The sequence below is a fragment of the Zootermopsis nevadensis genome, unplaced genomic scaffold, assembly GCF_977971745.1.
Source record: "Zootermopsis nevadensis isolate Lab colony 2312 unplaced genomic scaffold, Znev_1.0 Znev_ptg000006l, whole genome shotgun sequence".
Classification (NCBI taxonomy): Eukaryota; Metazoa; Arthropoda; class Insecta; order Blattodea; family Termopsidae; genus Zootermopsis; species Zootermopsis nevadensis.
In genome coordinates, this window is record NW_028259138.1 from 2,079,718 (window position 1) to 2,093,034 (window position 13,317).

A 13,317-nucleotide genomic window follows, 5' to 3' on the forward strand; every position below is an offset into this window, starting at 1 on the left:
AACCCCCAACCTGGAGGACCAGGGTACCTGTCTTAGTCTGACCTCTCCCCCTCGACCAATCTGGCTAGGGAGGCCCTACCAGTAGCAATGCTACCGCCAGCGTAGCTCTTGGGGTCACTGAGGTACTCAAGCCCCACCACCACGACAAGGACATAAATAAAGTTAGACTCAGATTTTTCCAATGGATTGTTGGGATCTGTTTCAGAAAGTTACAAATGTTTTATGCAGTAAAGTTCTGGCTTGTAGTGTTAACTCCTATAACTATACACAAGCTCAGCATATTAACCCATGAACTAAATTGCATGTTATTGGATTGTAAATTTACATTTCCTAAATGTAACATTAGCAGCATGAGATTTATGTGACTGAACTGTATGAAATAAGAATTAGACTTCATGATTTTTGCCTGGAAGGGTAGAATAAGAATGTACAGTGGCTGGAAAACATAGTAAATATTGGACTTTTGTGTTTTAAGGTAATTGCTGTGGCCACAAGTGATACATTTCGTAGCAGATGTCTTTATTGAAGTCAGTGATATTAACATATGCAAATAATTTGCATATAGGTCTCACTTTTGACGTAAATACGTCTATAAGGAAGGGTCATTCGTCAAAAATGTGTTACGAAAAAGGGAAACGAAAAAGTGTAACTTCATTGTTATGTTACCTAGGAAACGTAATCTGTTTACTCGGCATTATTGTTACCTAAGAAACGTCATCTGTTTACTTAGCATTGTTATTACCTATAAAACATTATGTAAGACTTGAGGTTCTCACAGCGGTGAGTATGAAGATTTCCGTCTTCTGGGTTGTTGCGCTGTGTAGACTACACAGCGCAACAACCCAGAAGACGGAAATCTTTATAAAACATTACCTTACATTACATTACATTACCTTACATTTGATTACATTACATTACTTTACCTTACATTGGAAGACAGAAATATCGAAGACTGAACAACGAACTGAGAAGAGAAACAGACAAGGCAAGAGAAGATTACATCAACGAAGTATGTGATGAGATAATGACACTCCAGAGAATTGGAAGATACGATTTGATGTATGCAAAGGCGAAAGAACTAGGATGGAAAGAGAACAAAGGAATTTGAACACAGGAAATAGAAGACCCATCAGGAAAGATAGTCAGTGACCAGAATGAAGTTAAAGCTGTGTGGGAAAATTATATTGAAGAGCTCTATGACAAGGCCAATCGACTGGATGAGAAGGAGATGGAATTGGAGCCAGAAGAAGAAGTAGAGGAGGTCGACAAAGGTCCAGAGATACTGAAGAGCGAGGTAGAGAGGGCCATAAAGGATATGAGAAGAAGAAAAGCTATGGGAGATGATGAAATCCCATCAGACTTATTGAAAGAACTTGGAGAGAAAGGAGTGAAGGTTCTTACTAGACTCGCTAACAAGATATACACCTCCGGTGAGTGGCCCAAGGACTTTCTGGAAGTAACAATGATTCCATTACAGAAGAAAAAGAATTCCAAGAAGTGCGGCGATTACAGGACCATCAGCCTAATCTCACATGCGGCGAAGATAATGACTAGAATACTGACTAAAAGACTAGAAAAGAAGATAGAGGAAGTGATGGGAGACGACCAATTTGGATTCAGGAGAGGAAGAGGAACCAGAGATGCCATCGGAGTTATGAGAATAATTTCAGAGAGATTTCTCGATGTCAAAGAAGAAGTATGTGCCTGCTTCATCGACTGGAAGAAGGCTTTCGATCGAGTAAAATGGAAGAAATTAATGAGCATCCTACAGAGAATTGGAATTGATTGGAGAGATAGAAGACTAATCAAAAACCTGTACATGCAGCAAAAAGTCAAAGTGAGACTGGACTCAGGAGACACCAACAGCGTTGAGATAGGTAGAGGTGTAAGACAGGGATGCTGCTTATCACCAATTATTTTTAACCTGTACGGTGAATGGCTTGCCAAGGAAGCTCTGGAGGGAACAGGAGACTTCAAAATTGGAGGAAGAGTGATAAAGACTGTAAAGTATGCAGACGACTTAGTAGTATTGGCGAAGGAAGAGGAGGAATTACAGAACATGATGGACAAGTTAGTGGAAACAGGTAGAGAGTATGGAATGGAAATCAACATTGAAAAATCAAAGGTAATGAGGATAGCACCGAGAGCAGAACCATTGAACGTTGTAATTGGAAACCAACAGATGGAGAATGTGGAGCATTTCAAGTACTTGGGAAGCATAGTCACGACGGACGCCCTATGCACCAAGGAAGTAAAAGCAAGGATAGCCATGGCCAAGGCAGCTTTCGTCAAGAAGAGGATACTTCTCACTAGCAAGTTGGGCTTGGAGATGAAGAAGAAACTAGTGAAGTGTTACGTATGGAGTGTCGCGCTGTATGGAGCAGAGACTTGGACACTCAGGAAGAAGGAACAGAAATACCTGGAGAGTTTTGAAATGTGGTGTTGGAGAAGAATAGAGATCAGGTGGATGGATCGAGTGACCAACGAAGAAGTATTGAGGAGAGTCAACGAGCAAAGAAACATTCTGCAGGCGATTACACGAAGGAAAGCTAACTGGCTGGGACATATTATGAGAAGGAATGGGTTACTGAGTGATATCATCGAAGGCCAGGTTGAAGGAAAGCAAGGACTGGGAAGAAGACTGATACAGCTAACCGACGACCTTAAACAAGGAAAGAAGATGACGTTCCAGGAATTAAAGCGAGAAGCCGAGAATAGGGACAACTGGAGAGCTCTTTTTGGGCAGAGCAATGGACCTGTCGTAAGACAGAACACAATAATAATAATAACCTTACATTCATCTACCACAGACCCATTTTAAGCTTAACTAATTGAAGTTGAATAATCAATGTCGTAATCAAACTTATCTCAATTGTAAAGCATGTATAAAGGAAATATTTAGAATAAAGCCAATATATAAACTTCCTTTCCGTATAGACGTATTTACGTCAAATTCTCCGGAACCGTGGTTCCACTGACAACTTTTTTTTTTGTTCCAGCATCAAGTTCAGGTCGCTTTCTGAATGACATTGGTGCTCTCCAGTATGGTGAACATGCATGGGCAAAAACAAAATTTTATTCAGATAAATCTTTCCGGTAAGTGTAAAAGTCCATTCTGAATTAAGAGGATTTGATGTACGGATTTCAGAATTTACATGTTCTTTCGAGAAAATCTGTTTAATGTAGTCATATTATACATTCTTTATGTAATACTGATATTTTTGTTTTATTTTCTACAAGTTACAGTTAGTTCATACCTGTTTGTGCAAAACAAATTTACTGATTTATTTAACTTGAAAATTTGTAACATACATACACACACACACACACACACACACACACACACACACACATATATATATATATATATATATATATATATATATATATATATATATATATAATAACTGCTGTGTATTCTGAGTGTCTTGAAAACCATAAATATATAATATAGTCAAAATTCAGAGTTATTGATTTGTTATCAAAGCAGGTGATACCTATAGTTACTGGTAGGTTTAAAAGGATTAGTGTTCAAATTTTAACTGAAGTGAAGGTGATGATGATGCAGGTATAAATCACAAATTGATCACTGCCATGCTGGTGTTATACAATGAAGCCCTGATTTTACACTCTGCAGTGTAACATTTTGTGAGTGAACATAAATTTCTGTCTTTACAGTTGGGCTGAAGCAAATATTCCACTTTATTGCAAGATAGCTGGTGACCATGCCAGGCCATATCTGGAATTGGCATGGGATGTTTGCTTGGTGGTAGGTCATCAGTTACACACCATGTACGAAAATGTTCATGCGTATGTTGAGGAAAAGACTCCTGCAGTTATCAAATTTGTAAGTCACTTGAATTTATTCCTAGCCACTGCATATGTATTGCCTTACTGAATTTCAGTGTTTCTGTGGATAATTAATCTTGAATGTTTATTTTGTATGGGTACTCATGCATTTTCTTTTAGTTCTTTTCCCATTTCTCTTTATATGCACATATCAATTATTATAGTGCACATTGATGACTCAAAGGAGGAATTTTCATGATTTATACCACTCATTTGTTAAGGTTCCTAAATCTAAGTAGTTACAATGGATTGGATGCATAACTTTTGTTTGACATGTAAAACAAATATGTATAGAAACCTTTTGGAAGGTAGCCACTTCAAAGACCGAGATGGAAGGACATTTGAGTAATATGTTGTGAACTGGAAGGAGTGGAAAATTTTAGTATTAGCAACAATGAACTCTCAGGCTTTGTTACCACTATTTATAAAACATTTTACTTACTATACAAATATCTATTCAGGTATTGATGTAATGTATTCTTTCATTTCTTTTTCTTCCAGATCAACCACTATGCCCCAGGGTTATTGGATAAAGTGAAGGTACATTCCATTGAAGCCTGGGAATTAGCCAAGCAGAGCGCTTTAATCCTGAGGCAGTTTTTTCTTCGGTACTCATACATAGGACTAGAGTGGTTCAAAACTAATGTCTTTGTGTAAGTGTAAATTAATTCATTGAGAAATATGCAGTAATTACTGGAGCCACTTTGTTTAATTCCTCTTCTCATTTTATACAACTGTGGCACTTTGTGTTATGTTGTATGTAAGCTCAAAATTACTTTCTGTCACATTGAAGTTTTGTCGGTTGTGCAATTTGAATTATTGTACTGTAATAGTAATTGATACATATTGGAATGTGAAAGAATAAATACCTGTAATTTTCATCTATATTGCAGTGGTAACTTGTCTCCAGAGAATCTTCAGAAATACTCGATGGAAGCGCTGAACACCACACAGGTTTATGCTGTATGGACATATGATTGGGTGTGTCAGAAAGTGCAGACATTATCAAAAGTTCAGTGAGTGAGTGAGGTGGGACTGTTTGATTGTTAAAAATTTAGTGGTCTTCAGTCTTATTTCTGAAATTTAAAACAGGTTGTAAGAATAAAATATATTTGGATAGATATAGTTTTGATTTTGTATGTCTTTTGTTTGCATGATTTTAAAGTGATAAATTTGTTGGGAACATGTAGGTTGTGCTGTATGTTAGGAACTAAAACAAGGTGTATGTAATTAAATATTATTGTAACTGTGCTGCATACAGTTTTGTCATTTAAGTGTATCATTTTATGTACATGTAAAAAATAATAAATTAACTCAGAGTTACATAATTATATTGAATTAATTAAATTATATTTTTGTTTATACTACTTTTTAATATTGTATTCTGAGTTTTCTAATGAAAGTTTTTCCTTATAAACACTGTTTTTTATGCTATTTATATCAATTTGGAAGGTAAGTGGAACAGTTTATTCTCTTGGGAAGTCAAGAAATTCTGTTCATATATACAGTTCATTGCCTTTTTGGAATACTGATATGTTAAATTGTATATCCTAGAGCAGCGTTTCTCAAGCAATTGTAGAGTGGTACACGAACTAAGTGAGAAAATAAAAAGATGATATTCACATAAATAAGTTTTCCCTGAATGCATTTGGTTAGTGGTATGCCAGCAAAGAATGGTGAGTACCCCTGTCATAGAGGATACCTTGTTAACTGTGATCTCTTATAGAGTTTATTTCCACTAAGATCATAGCCCTGATATGTGTTGATGCACAGGCCAGACTGCTTGAACATGGGCAGAGTAACTTCATCTTGCAAGGTACAGTGTGATGGCGTTAAAAGGTAATGGAGACAACCCTGGAGAAATAAATCAAACATTTGGAGGCATTTACACAGTAGCTCCACCACTAGCATACCCAGTGACAGGATGGTGAAAATTTTAAATGGCTCAAAGTCAAATGGATGTAGGACAAAAACCAAAGGTATTTCATGTGAGATGTACAAGCTGCTAATTGACCACAATGAAAGAAGTTTAGAAATCAAGATTATTAGGGATATGTATAACAGGCAAAACATTCTGGAAAAGGTAAAGATAATAGAAGAAAACTGATAGATTCTTAATTTATTTAATTAGGCTTTTTAAATGTTACATAACAAAATTGTTGGTTCATTTCCAGATGATGAACAGCATCTATTACCTTAATGACAATCTGGAAAAAATAATTTCATGGTATTTTGGTACACTGTGTTGCATAACTCTTCCATATCTTCTTCTTTCACACCAGCCACTATCTCCAGTATATGTCTGCAAGTAACAAACATAATATTTGTTAATCTTGTGAACACTTCTAATCTCTCAATAATATTGTCCCTAAAACTTACACTATATTTGCTGGTTCATTTCTTCCCTTCACCATGCTGCCTGCTTGCCACTTTTCTTTCCTGACAGTTCGAAATGTTGTTTTAATTAATTTGGCACCAGCATGTGTGGGGCGCACTTCACACCAGGGACAGTCTGTCTCGAGCATCAGACGATCATTTGGAATCTTTGCAACGACTTGAAGATTATCTGAAGTTTTCAGTGAACTGTTAGAAAAAATGACAATATCAGTCTGTCAACTACCACACTTTTTTGTGGTCTGTTAATTTTGTAACAATACATATGTCAGTCAAATATTGCTAACAAGGATGTGAATTTCATAAAATGAGACCAATGTTGGCAGGTGATGAAAATTATATTACTCACTACAGATCAGCAACTTGCAAGAAAAATGCATGGTATTCTTGGAAGATTGGGTTTATTTATTCTTTGCACAAAGTACACAAAGGGTAAGCATATAAGGATGCCATGACCATCCATCTGCCTGTTTCATATCCAAGACTAATGAAAACAATATTAATGAAATTTGGTGTTGGGGGTTCGTAATAAAAAGTGACCAGTTAATTTAATTATGTGTCATGTCAATTTAATATGAACAATACTTTGCATGAACCTGAAATCAGACTTCAGTTTTCTCAGAAACAGCTCACTACATATAATAAAGTTCTAAAATTTTATTTGAAACATTCAGTATGGTCAGTAATAGAGTGATGCTACCCCTGATGATGGGAGTAATGCCAAAACATGTTTTGGGTAATATGTTCCCATAATTTTTAAAACATCAACTCATATGATGTGCGTGTAAAATTTGAGTTTTTATCTGATGGATAATGAAATATATTATACAACTTGATACAATGGTGTGGACATAATAGGAATTAAAATACAAAAATAGTTTCTGTAGAAAGTATAATTAGCTTTGCAAGAATAAATTATATGTAGCATATGAACATCAAAGCCTATTTAAAGAATATGTGTATTCCATATGAGACCTGAGGTTCTCATAGTGGTGACATTGTCCACTCTTATTTTCTTTGTTTTTGGTGTAATATTGTAGGTGGTTACCAACATTTCTCCTCAATGTTGGTCATAACGTAGAAGAGTATTCACTGTCAATCTGGAAGAGCACTATCCTTGAATGGCATCCTCCTTCCAAATCCTTACCTATAATCCATTGTGTTCATTGCAGTGATAGAACCAAATATTGTCATATTAATTTGTTCCAGTACTTACCAACCATTGATACCAATATAGTAACCTAATCCCAGTAGGGATTTCATGTCTTCTTCAGAACCATCAAAAGAATGCACTACCCCTCCATTCAGTAGGTCCCTGTTCCTGGACAGAATATTCACCAGATCTGAGGCAGCATTGCGACAATGCAGGAACAGAGGCAGCTTCAAGGTCTCATACAGTGTGAGCTGATGTTCAAAATACCTGTAAGATGTTATAGTATTAGCATAAAGGCAGTTTCTTATCACAGAATGCTCATCAGCAAAATAAGACTGTTGAAATAAAATGGAGAAAATAATAACAGGTCACAGTGGCTGTGCATTCTGGGGTGAGCCTTCATCGCTCAGACACCAGGACTGTGGGTCAGAATCCCACTCAAGACATGGATGTTTGTCTGCATCTTTATGTTATGCTGTCCTGAATAGGTATAATAAGCCTTGCAATGGGCTGATCATTTGTATAAGGAGTCCTACCAAATGTCTGAACAGATTCAGAAATCTCCCATATGAGAGTAGACAGAGGTCCTTCAAGGCACCAGATTTGAGGTTTTCAGTGGTGAGTTTGAAGATGGCTGTTCTCTGGGTTGTAGCGCCATGCAGTCTGGTAGACTACATGGTGCTACAACCATCTTCAATAATACAGATAATGGACAATAATTTGAAAATGTAATAATAATTTAAAAAATCGAAAATCAGGTTGTTGATGCAAGTATGAGTATGATAAAATTACCCCTTTGTCTAAGCCTTACATTATGAAGCTGGAGAAGATAGTTCCCTGCATTCCAGATCCTGGCATTGAAAAAGGAACTGTTAACTTCCAGTCTAGTTTCCAAAATTCTAATTTAGGTGTTATGAACCTTTTGCAAACCTGCAGCCACATTTACCCTTTCTTATTGACCTGCAGGCTGTTCTTAAAAATGCTATTAAATTAGGCCTAATATTGAAAATGGGTTCACATATTAACTCAACTATCTTTCAGTTTGACATTGCTTTTGTTTGAGTAATATTACAATATCTTGTTCAGTTTCTGTCACTGCAATGCATGTGCATCCCTCCAAATGTTCATCGGTGTGACACCCTTGTTCTTGATTTTACATTCTTCATTAAGCTAAACAGTTGCTCGTAGTGATAATTACTGCTGTATACTACTTCAACATGATGTGTATTCTGATATGAAGTAAAAGTTTTTCATCAGATAGCATGACACATTACAAATGTATACTTGGGCCACAGAAGACACAGAACAGGCTGCAGATGGAGAAATCATTTGGAAAATGACCATGAGGATGACAGTAAAGGATATGGTAGGATAATATCCGATGAATATTAGGGAATATGTTGTATGGAGAGGAGGTGGGTAGAACTGGTTCAGGATTGTATCTAATAGTGTTAAACCTTCAGTTCTTACTCCACAGACTTTGTCAAACACCTGCAATTTATGACATTAATAATGAGGAACTAAATGCCATACAGAGATCACTACTATTGGTGAGCATTCCTCTTGGAAAATGGCCACTTGCAAGACCAAGAATGACTTGGGGGCAATGTCATTAAGCTAGTGCTTAGGAATATATGAAGATGGGAGGTGAGTAGAACTGTTCCAGGATTATGGAATTGCAGGTTTTTATGTTAGCAGTGACTAGGGTTCTGTCAATAGGAAGAAAGTTTGTTAAGGAAACTAACTGCTGATCATAAGAACACTTCTACAATAACAATTATTAATTTTTGAAAATTGAATACTGTACTCTCCACTTTGTCGCCCTCGGTGGACTAGTGGTTAGCGTGCTCGCCACTGGACCCAAGGTTCGCGGGTTCAATCCTGGCCGAGGTCAATGGATTTTTAAGGGTGATAAAAATCTGTAGCACAACTTCCTTAGGAAGGGAAGTAAAGCCAGCGGTCCCATGTTGTAGATTTATGGCATGTCAAAGAAACTTGCGAGCATGATACGAGATGTGTAAGCAAAATTCAGCGGCCATTTCTCACCCAAGTCTCTCCTGATAGACTGCTTCACTGCTAGATGCCTCTGGCAGTCAAATCAGGAGTGAGTAGAATTAGTGCAGAGTCAGCGGGCTAGTCACTCACCACTCTTAAAATGCACGCTTTAAAGACCATAAACTTCCGTAAGGAGGCCCTATGCTCCATTTAGTTACAGGAACTATATATCTATCTATCTCTAATCTCCACTTTCCCTATCAAAACATGAAATTTCGTGTACAAATGGTATTATTTCATACAAGTTTAGTTTGTAAGCACAGTAAAACCTTGCTAATCTGGAATATATGATGGGATAGGGGTTATCTGGATTAGTAAACTCTTACTAAAAAGTACCAATAATCATAATATATTACTGAAACCACTGTACCTGAACATTTAACATTCATTTCCCATTATTTATGAGCGTGGTTCAGAAGATATTTTGCTTTCACTTGACACACTTGAAGAACTTGTTTCCAAAATGTCAAGCCACTTCCTTCAGCAGACCATGGAAGAGAGGCAGACTTCAAAAAGCAGTACTGACTGAGCTAGGACTGATGATTATGTTTGTAAAGGGATCTGGATTAGCAAAGTTTTATTGTATTAGTTCAAATCCCTGTAGCAAATTGACTTTACAGTACCAGTATTTTCATACTTTATCTGTGTTTCTTTGGGGCAGAATTCCAGTCGATCATAATCTAGTCCACATTCTCCAATTGCTACCACTTTATGCTGGCCTTCGTGTGCTAGATCTTGGAGAGACTGAAGGTATGATGTTGGGTCTCCTGATTTCTCAAACTCACCACATCTGGTTGGATGACAGCCCACAGTACTGTATAGTTTTTCTAAAATGCAAAGTGTTTACAAAATTTAGTCCTAATAAATACTTTAATATCCTGAATGAAGTGAACAGTAGAGAACAGTTTTGACTATTAAGTTACTAAGTAAATTCATGGGAAAGGCCTCCCTTTGAAAATTGCTCATCTTGATAAGCTAACAACTGATCAGACAAACAACAAATTCCTGCTTCCATGGAACTCAATAAGTTCATTACCAGTTCAGTCCACTTACAAGCTTTCATACCCTATCTCTCTAATATTAATTTTTAAATCCTTCCATTCACACCTGCATCTTTCACATGGTCTCTTTCCTGTATGTTTCACCACCAAACGTTTCTATGCATTTCTTCCCCATTTACAGTACATGCCCATCCCATCTACTCTTCCTTGTTTTAATGACCCTAATAAATTTATACAGTGAGTAAAAATTATGAGGCTCTTCATTGTATAATCTCTGTCCTCTCAGCATACAAATATTCTCCTCAGCACTTTATTTACACTCACCCTCAATCTATGCTCTTCTGTTCAAATGAGAGATCAAGTTCGACACCCATACAAAATAATAGATATTAATTACAATTTTTATATAAGCAAAAAATTCTGAACTGAAGCATTTCCTAAACTGGCTGCTATTTGATTTTGTCAACTCAGAATATCTATATAAAATTATTTAAAGTATTTTAAAATAGATGCACACAACTGCAGTTCTGTTGTCCATTATGTAAACAACTTGGACCTCCATTTGGTGACATTTCATAGCTGCCAAAAGTAAATACCACCTGAGGAGGTGGAAACCCCACAGCCCTCAAAGTATTTTGGTATGTGAAAGTAATTTTGGTTCCCATGACTGATATGTTGGGTCTTGCTGTAAATAAGAAAAAAAAGTGTACTAAGGGTGATGTTTGTAATATTAAAAAAATGCATGGTATAGCATACCAATTACCATCACAAACCTCAGATGGAGACAGGAGGGTAAAATTACCACTTTGCCCCAGAACCACACCACATGTAAGGCACAGAGGTACATTAGCCTAAAGATGGAGATGAGTGGCCACGTTCATACTAATGGGGAAAGAGCCAACACTGCATAGAACACTGAGTGGGCACTGTCAAATTGGGTGTGATAAAGAGAAAAACCCTCCCGGGAATCAAACCCCAGCTAAGGCAGTTATTTATTTGATCTCTCTAACTTACATTTCATGCTCAAACTGATGATAATATGATGATGTATATAGGTGTTAAATTTGGTCACTTCATATGAAGAGGGTAGAATGTGGATGTCTGAGAACAAAAAGGACAAGGAAAATATATGGACCCAACAGAGATGAAATAACAAAGGACTTTGGAAAATTATATAATGAGAAGGTACATAGTCTGTACTTTTCACTTAATGGGGTGATAAAATCAAGAAGGATGGAATGGGTGAAATGAGAAATGCACACAAAACTTTGTTGGGAAAGAATCACTTGGGTGACCAAAGCAAAGATTAGAGATATTTAAACAGATGGAGGAAAAGGGGGGTTATATAGTGGACTTGGTTGAACTGGTATGGAATAGGGTCCAGAAGCGCACATTTTTGAACACAGTGTTGAACCTTCAGGTTCTATGAGCACAGAATGTCATGACCGATGGTGATGAAGGCAGTAAACACCTCTGAAATTTGACACTTCTACTAGATTACACAGTGATATAACCCAGAAGACAACCATCGTCATCTATAAACTGATTAAGAAAACTCTGTACTATGAAATCAGTTGCACTTAATTAGTTACTTAAGTGATGATAACAATCAGAACACTGGGATAAGATAATATTATTTTAACTGAATTATAAACCATGGGAATTTGCAAGCTGAAGAGCTTCTCTGCTTTCTTCCAAACTGCCTCCTGTGATGATCATTTTCTGCATGCCAGAATCCCATGCTCTTTGAAGTACAGCTTTGAGGTCAGCTTCATGTTTCTTTGATCCATGATAAATTCCTTTGTACATGGAGTCTGTCAGATTTACTCCAATATCTAAATGACATACGAACAGGAAGTGCTCTAAGTCTGTACAACCTTTGTTTACAATAGCAGAAAGAAAATCATACATCACATTTACGCAAACCACTTTTAAATGGTCTTATCAGTATTACTTGTCGATTGGACTCAGCTTTTTGGACTTGAATTCTGTTCATAAAGTGACAATTCTATGCTATTGGTTAGTGTTAAAACAGAACATAATGAAATAAAATAAAACATTAAATTATTATTTTACTCAAACCCCCATTTAAAATAATTTGCATATTTATTGGTAAATCTAATTCATTGAAAAATTTCAGTGCTACAAGATGTATTCATGTTTAAACAAATGAAAATACTTGACATGGACTCAAGAAATGCTAGGCATAATTTGAAATATTTAACTTCAATCATTCAAATACAAAATTATAAATGTGTTCTTTGTAAGATACAGTTTCACTCACTATGAGAGTATTTTATTCACTCATATTCAGATTCCATGAAAAAGGTATTAGTACTTTATTAAGAAATTATTCCAGTATCACTTTCAATTTGAGTTAGGATCATAATTTAGAAATTTATATGAGAGACAGAGTTGGCAGGTATCTGTAAAACCCTATTTTCCTACATGTCCACATGGCATTATAACCCAGAACATCAACACTGACAGAGGAAATTAAATCTCTTAATTAGAATAGAGTGGAATTTATTTTCATTCCACTGATCCTTCATAGGCCTAAGCCAAGGCTGTACAGTATGAAGCATGTTTCAGATACGAATGACTCTGAAAAGACGTATGCGCAAAATACATTACTTGGTCATACCTATGAATTTACGAACGGCAGTCATAATGAATAATATTCAACACAGGCAGTCTGTATAATCACTATAACTACTTTCCGGTAAACATATCTTAAGTATGGGTTAATAATTTACATGCTGCGCTCTAACTGCGGCCACTTTTGAAACCTCTTTTCACTTCGAGTTTGCACCACCAGAGTGCATTGTTCCGATATAATATAGATGTAAATGGCTCTGATTGAGT

At 36.4% G+C, this 13,317-nt stretch overlaps 2 protein-coding genes across 5 annotated transcripts in view; one reads left to right on the top strand and one right to left on the bottom strand.

Annotated features, from left to right (window-relative positions):
• Tmem214 (Transmembrane protein 214) overlaps positions 1–5,180 on the top strand; it is a 32,669-nt gene extending 27,489 nt beyond the window's left edge. For all 3 annotated transcript variants that reach the window (XM_022069264.2, XM_022069263.2, XM_022069265.2), the window contains exons 10-13: positions 3,000–3,096; positions 3,679–3,847; positions 4,351–4,502; positions 4,743–5,180. In XM_022069264.2, the coding sequence (XP_021924956.1) occupies positions 3,000–3,096; positions 3,679–3,847; positions 4,351–4,502; positions 4,743–4,869 (545 nt within the window). In that variant the 3' untranslated portion in view covers positions 4,870–5,180. The remainder of the gene's footprint in view (positions 1–2,999; positions 3,097–3,678; positions 3,848–4,350; positions 4,503–4,742) is intronic.
• Positions 5,181–5,958: 778 nt separating this feature from the next.
• Positions 5,959–13,312, bottom strand: LOC110832352 (deoxyribonuclease TATDN1). Of its 2 annotated transcripts, XM_022069266.2 has the most exons (6): positions 13,097–13,312; positions 12,108–12,287; positions 10,089–10,278; positions 7,460–7,663; positions 6,229–6,432; positions 5,959–6,151 (listed from the first exon to the last, which is right to left on the bottom strand). In XM_022069266.2, exons 1-6 carry the CDS (start codon positions 13,119–13,121, stop codon positions 6,046–6,048), a joined length of 909 nt encoding a protein of 302 aa, XP_021924958.2. In that variant the 5' UTR covers positions 13,122–13,312; the 3' UTR covers positions 5,959–6,045. The 2 variants fall into 2 exon arrangements, with proteins under 2 accessions (XP_021924958.2, XP_087199664.1); XM_087343538.1 differs by lacking the exon at positions 12,108–12,287.
• Between the last annotated feature and the right edge of the window lie 5 nt (positions 13,313–13,317).

Bases quoted from the DNA above. Each gene is read 5' to 3' on its own strand.
- LOC110832352 (XM_022069266.2), bottom strand. From the start codon at position 13,121: ATGACTGCCGTTCGTAAATTCATAG. The intron at 12,288-13,096 runs GTATGACCAAGT...TATGTCATTTAG, and splicing joins TGCCGTTCGTAAATTCATAG to ATATTGGAGTAAATCTGACA. The intron at 6,152-6,228 runs GTAAGTTTTAGG...TGTTACTTGCAG, and splicing joins AATGAACCAGCAAATATAGT to ACATATACTGGAGATAGTGG.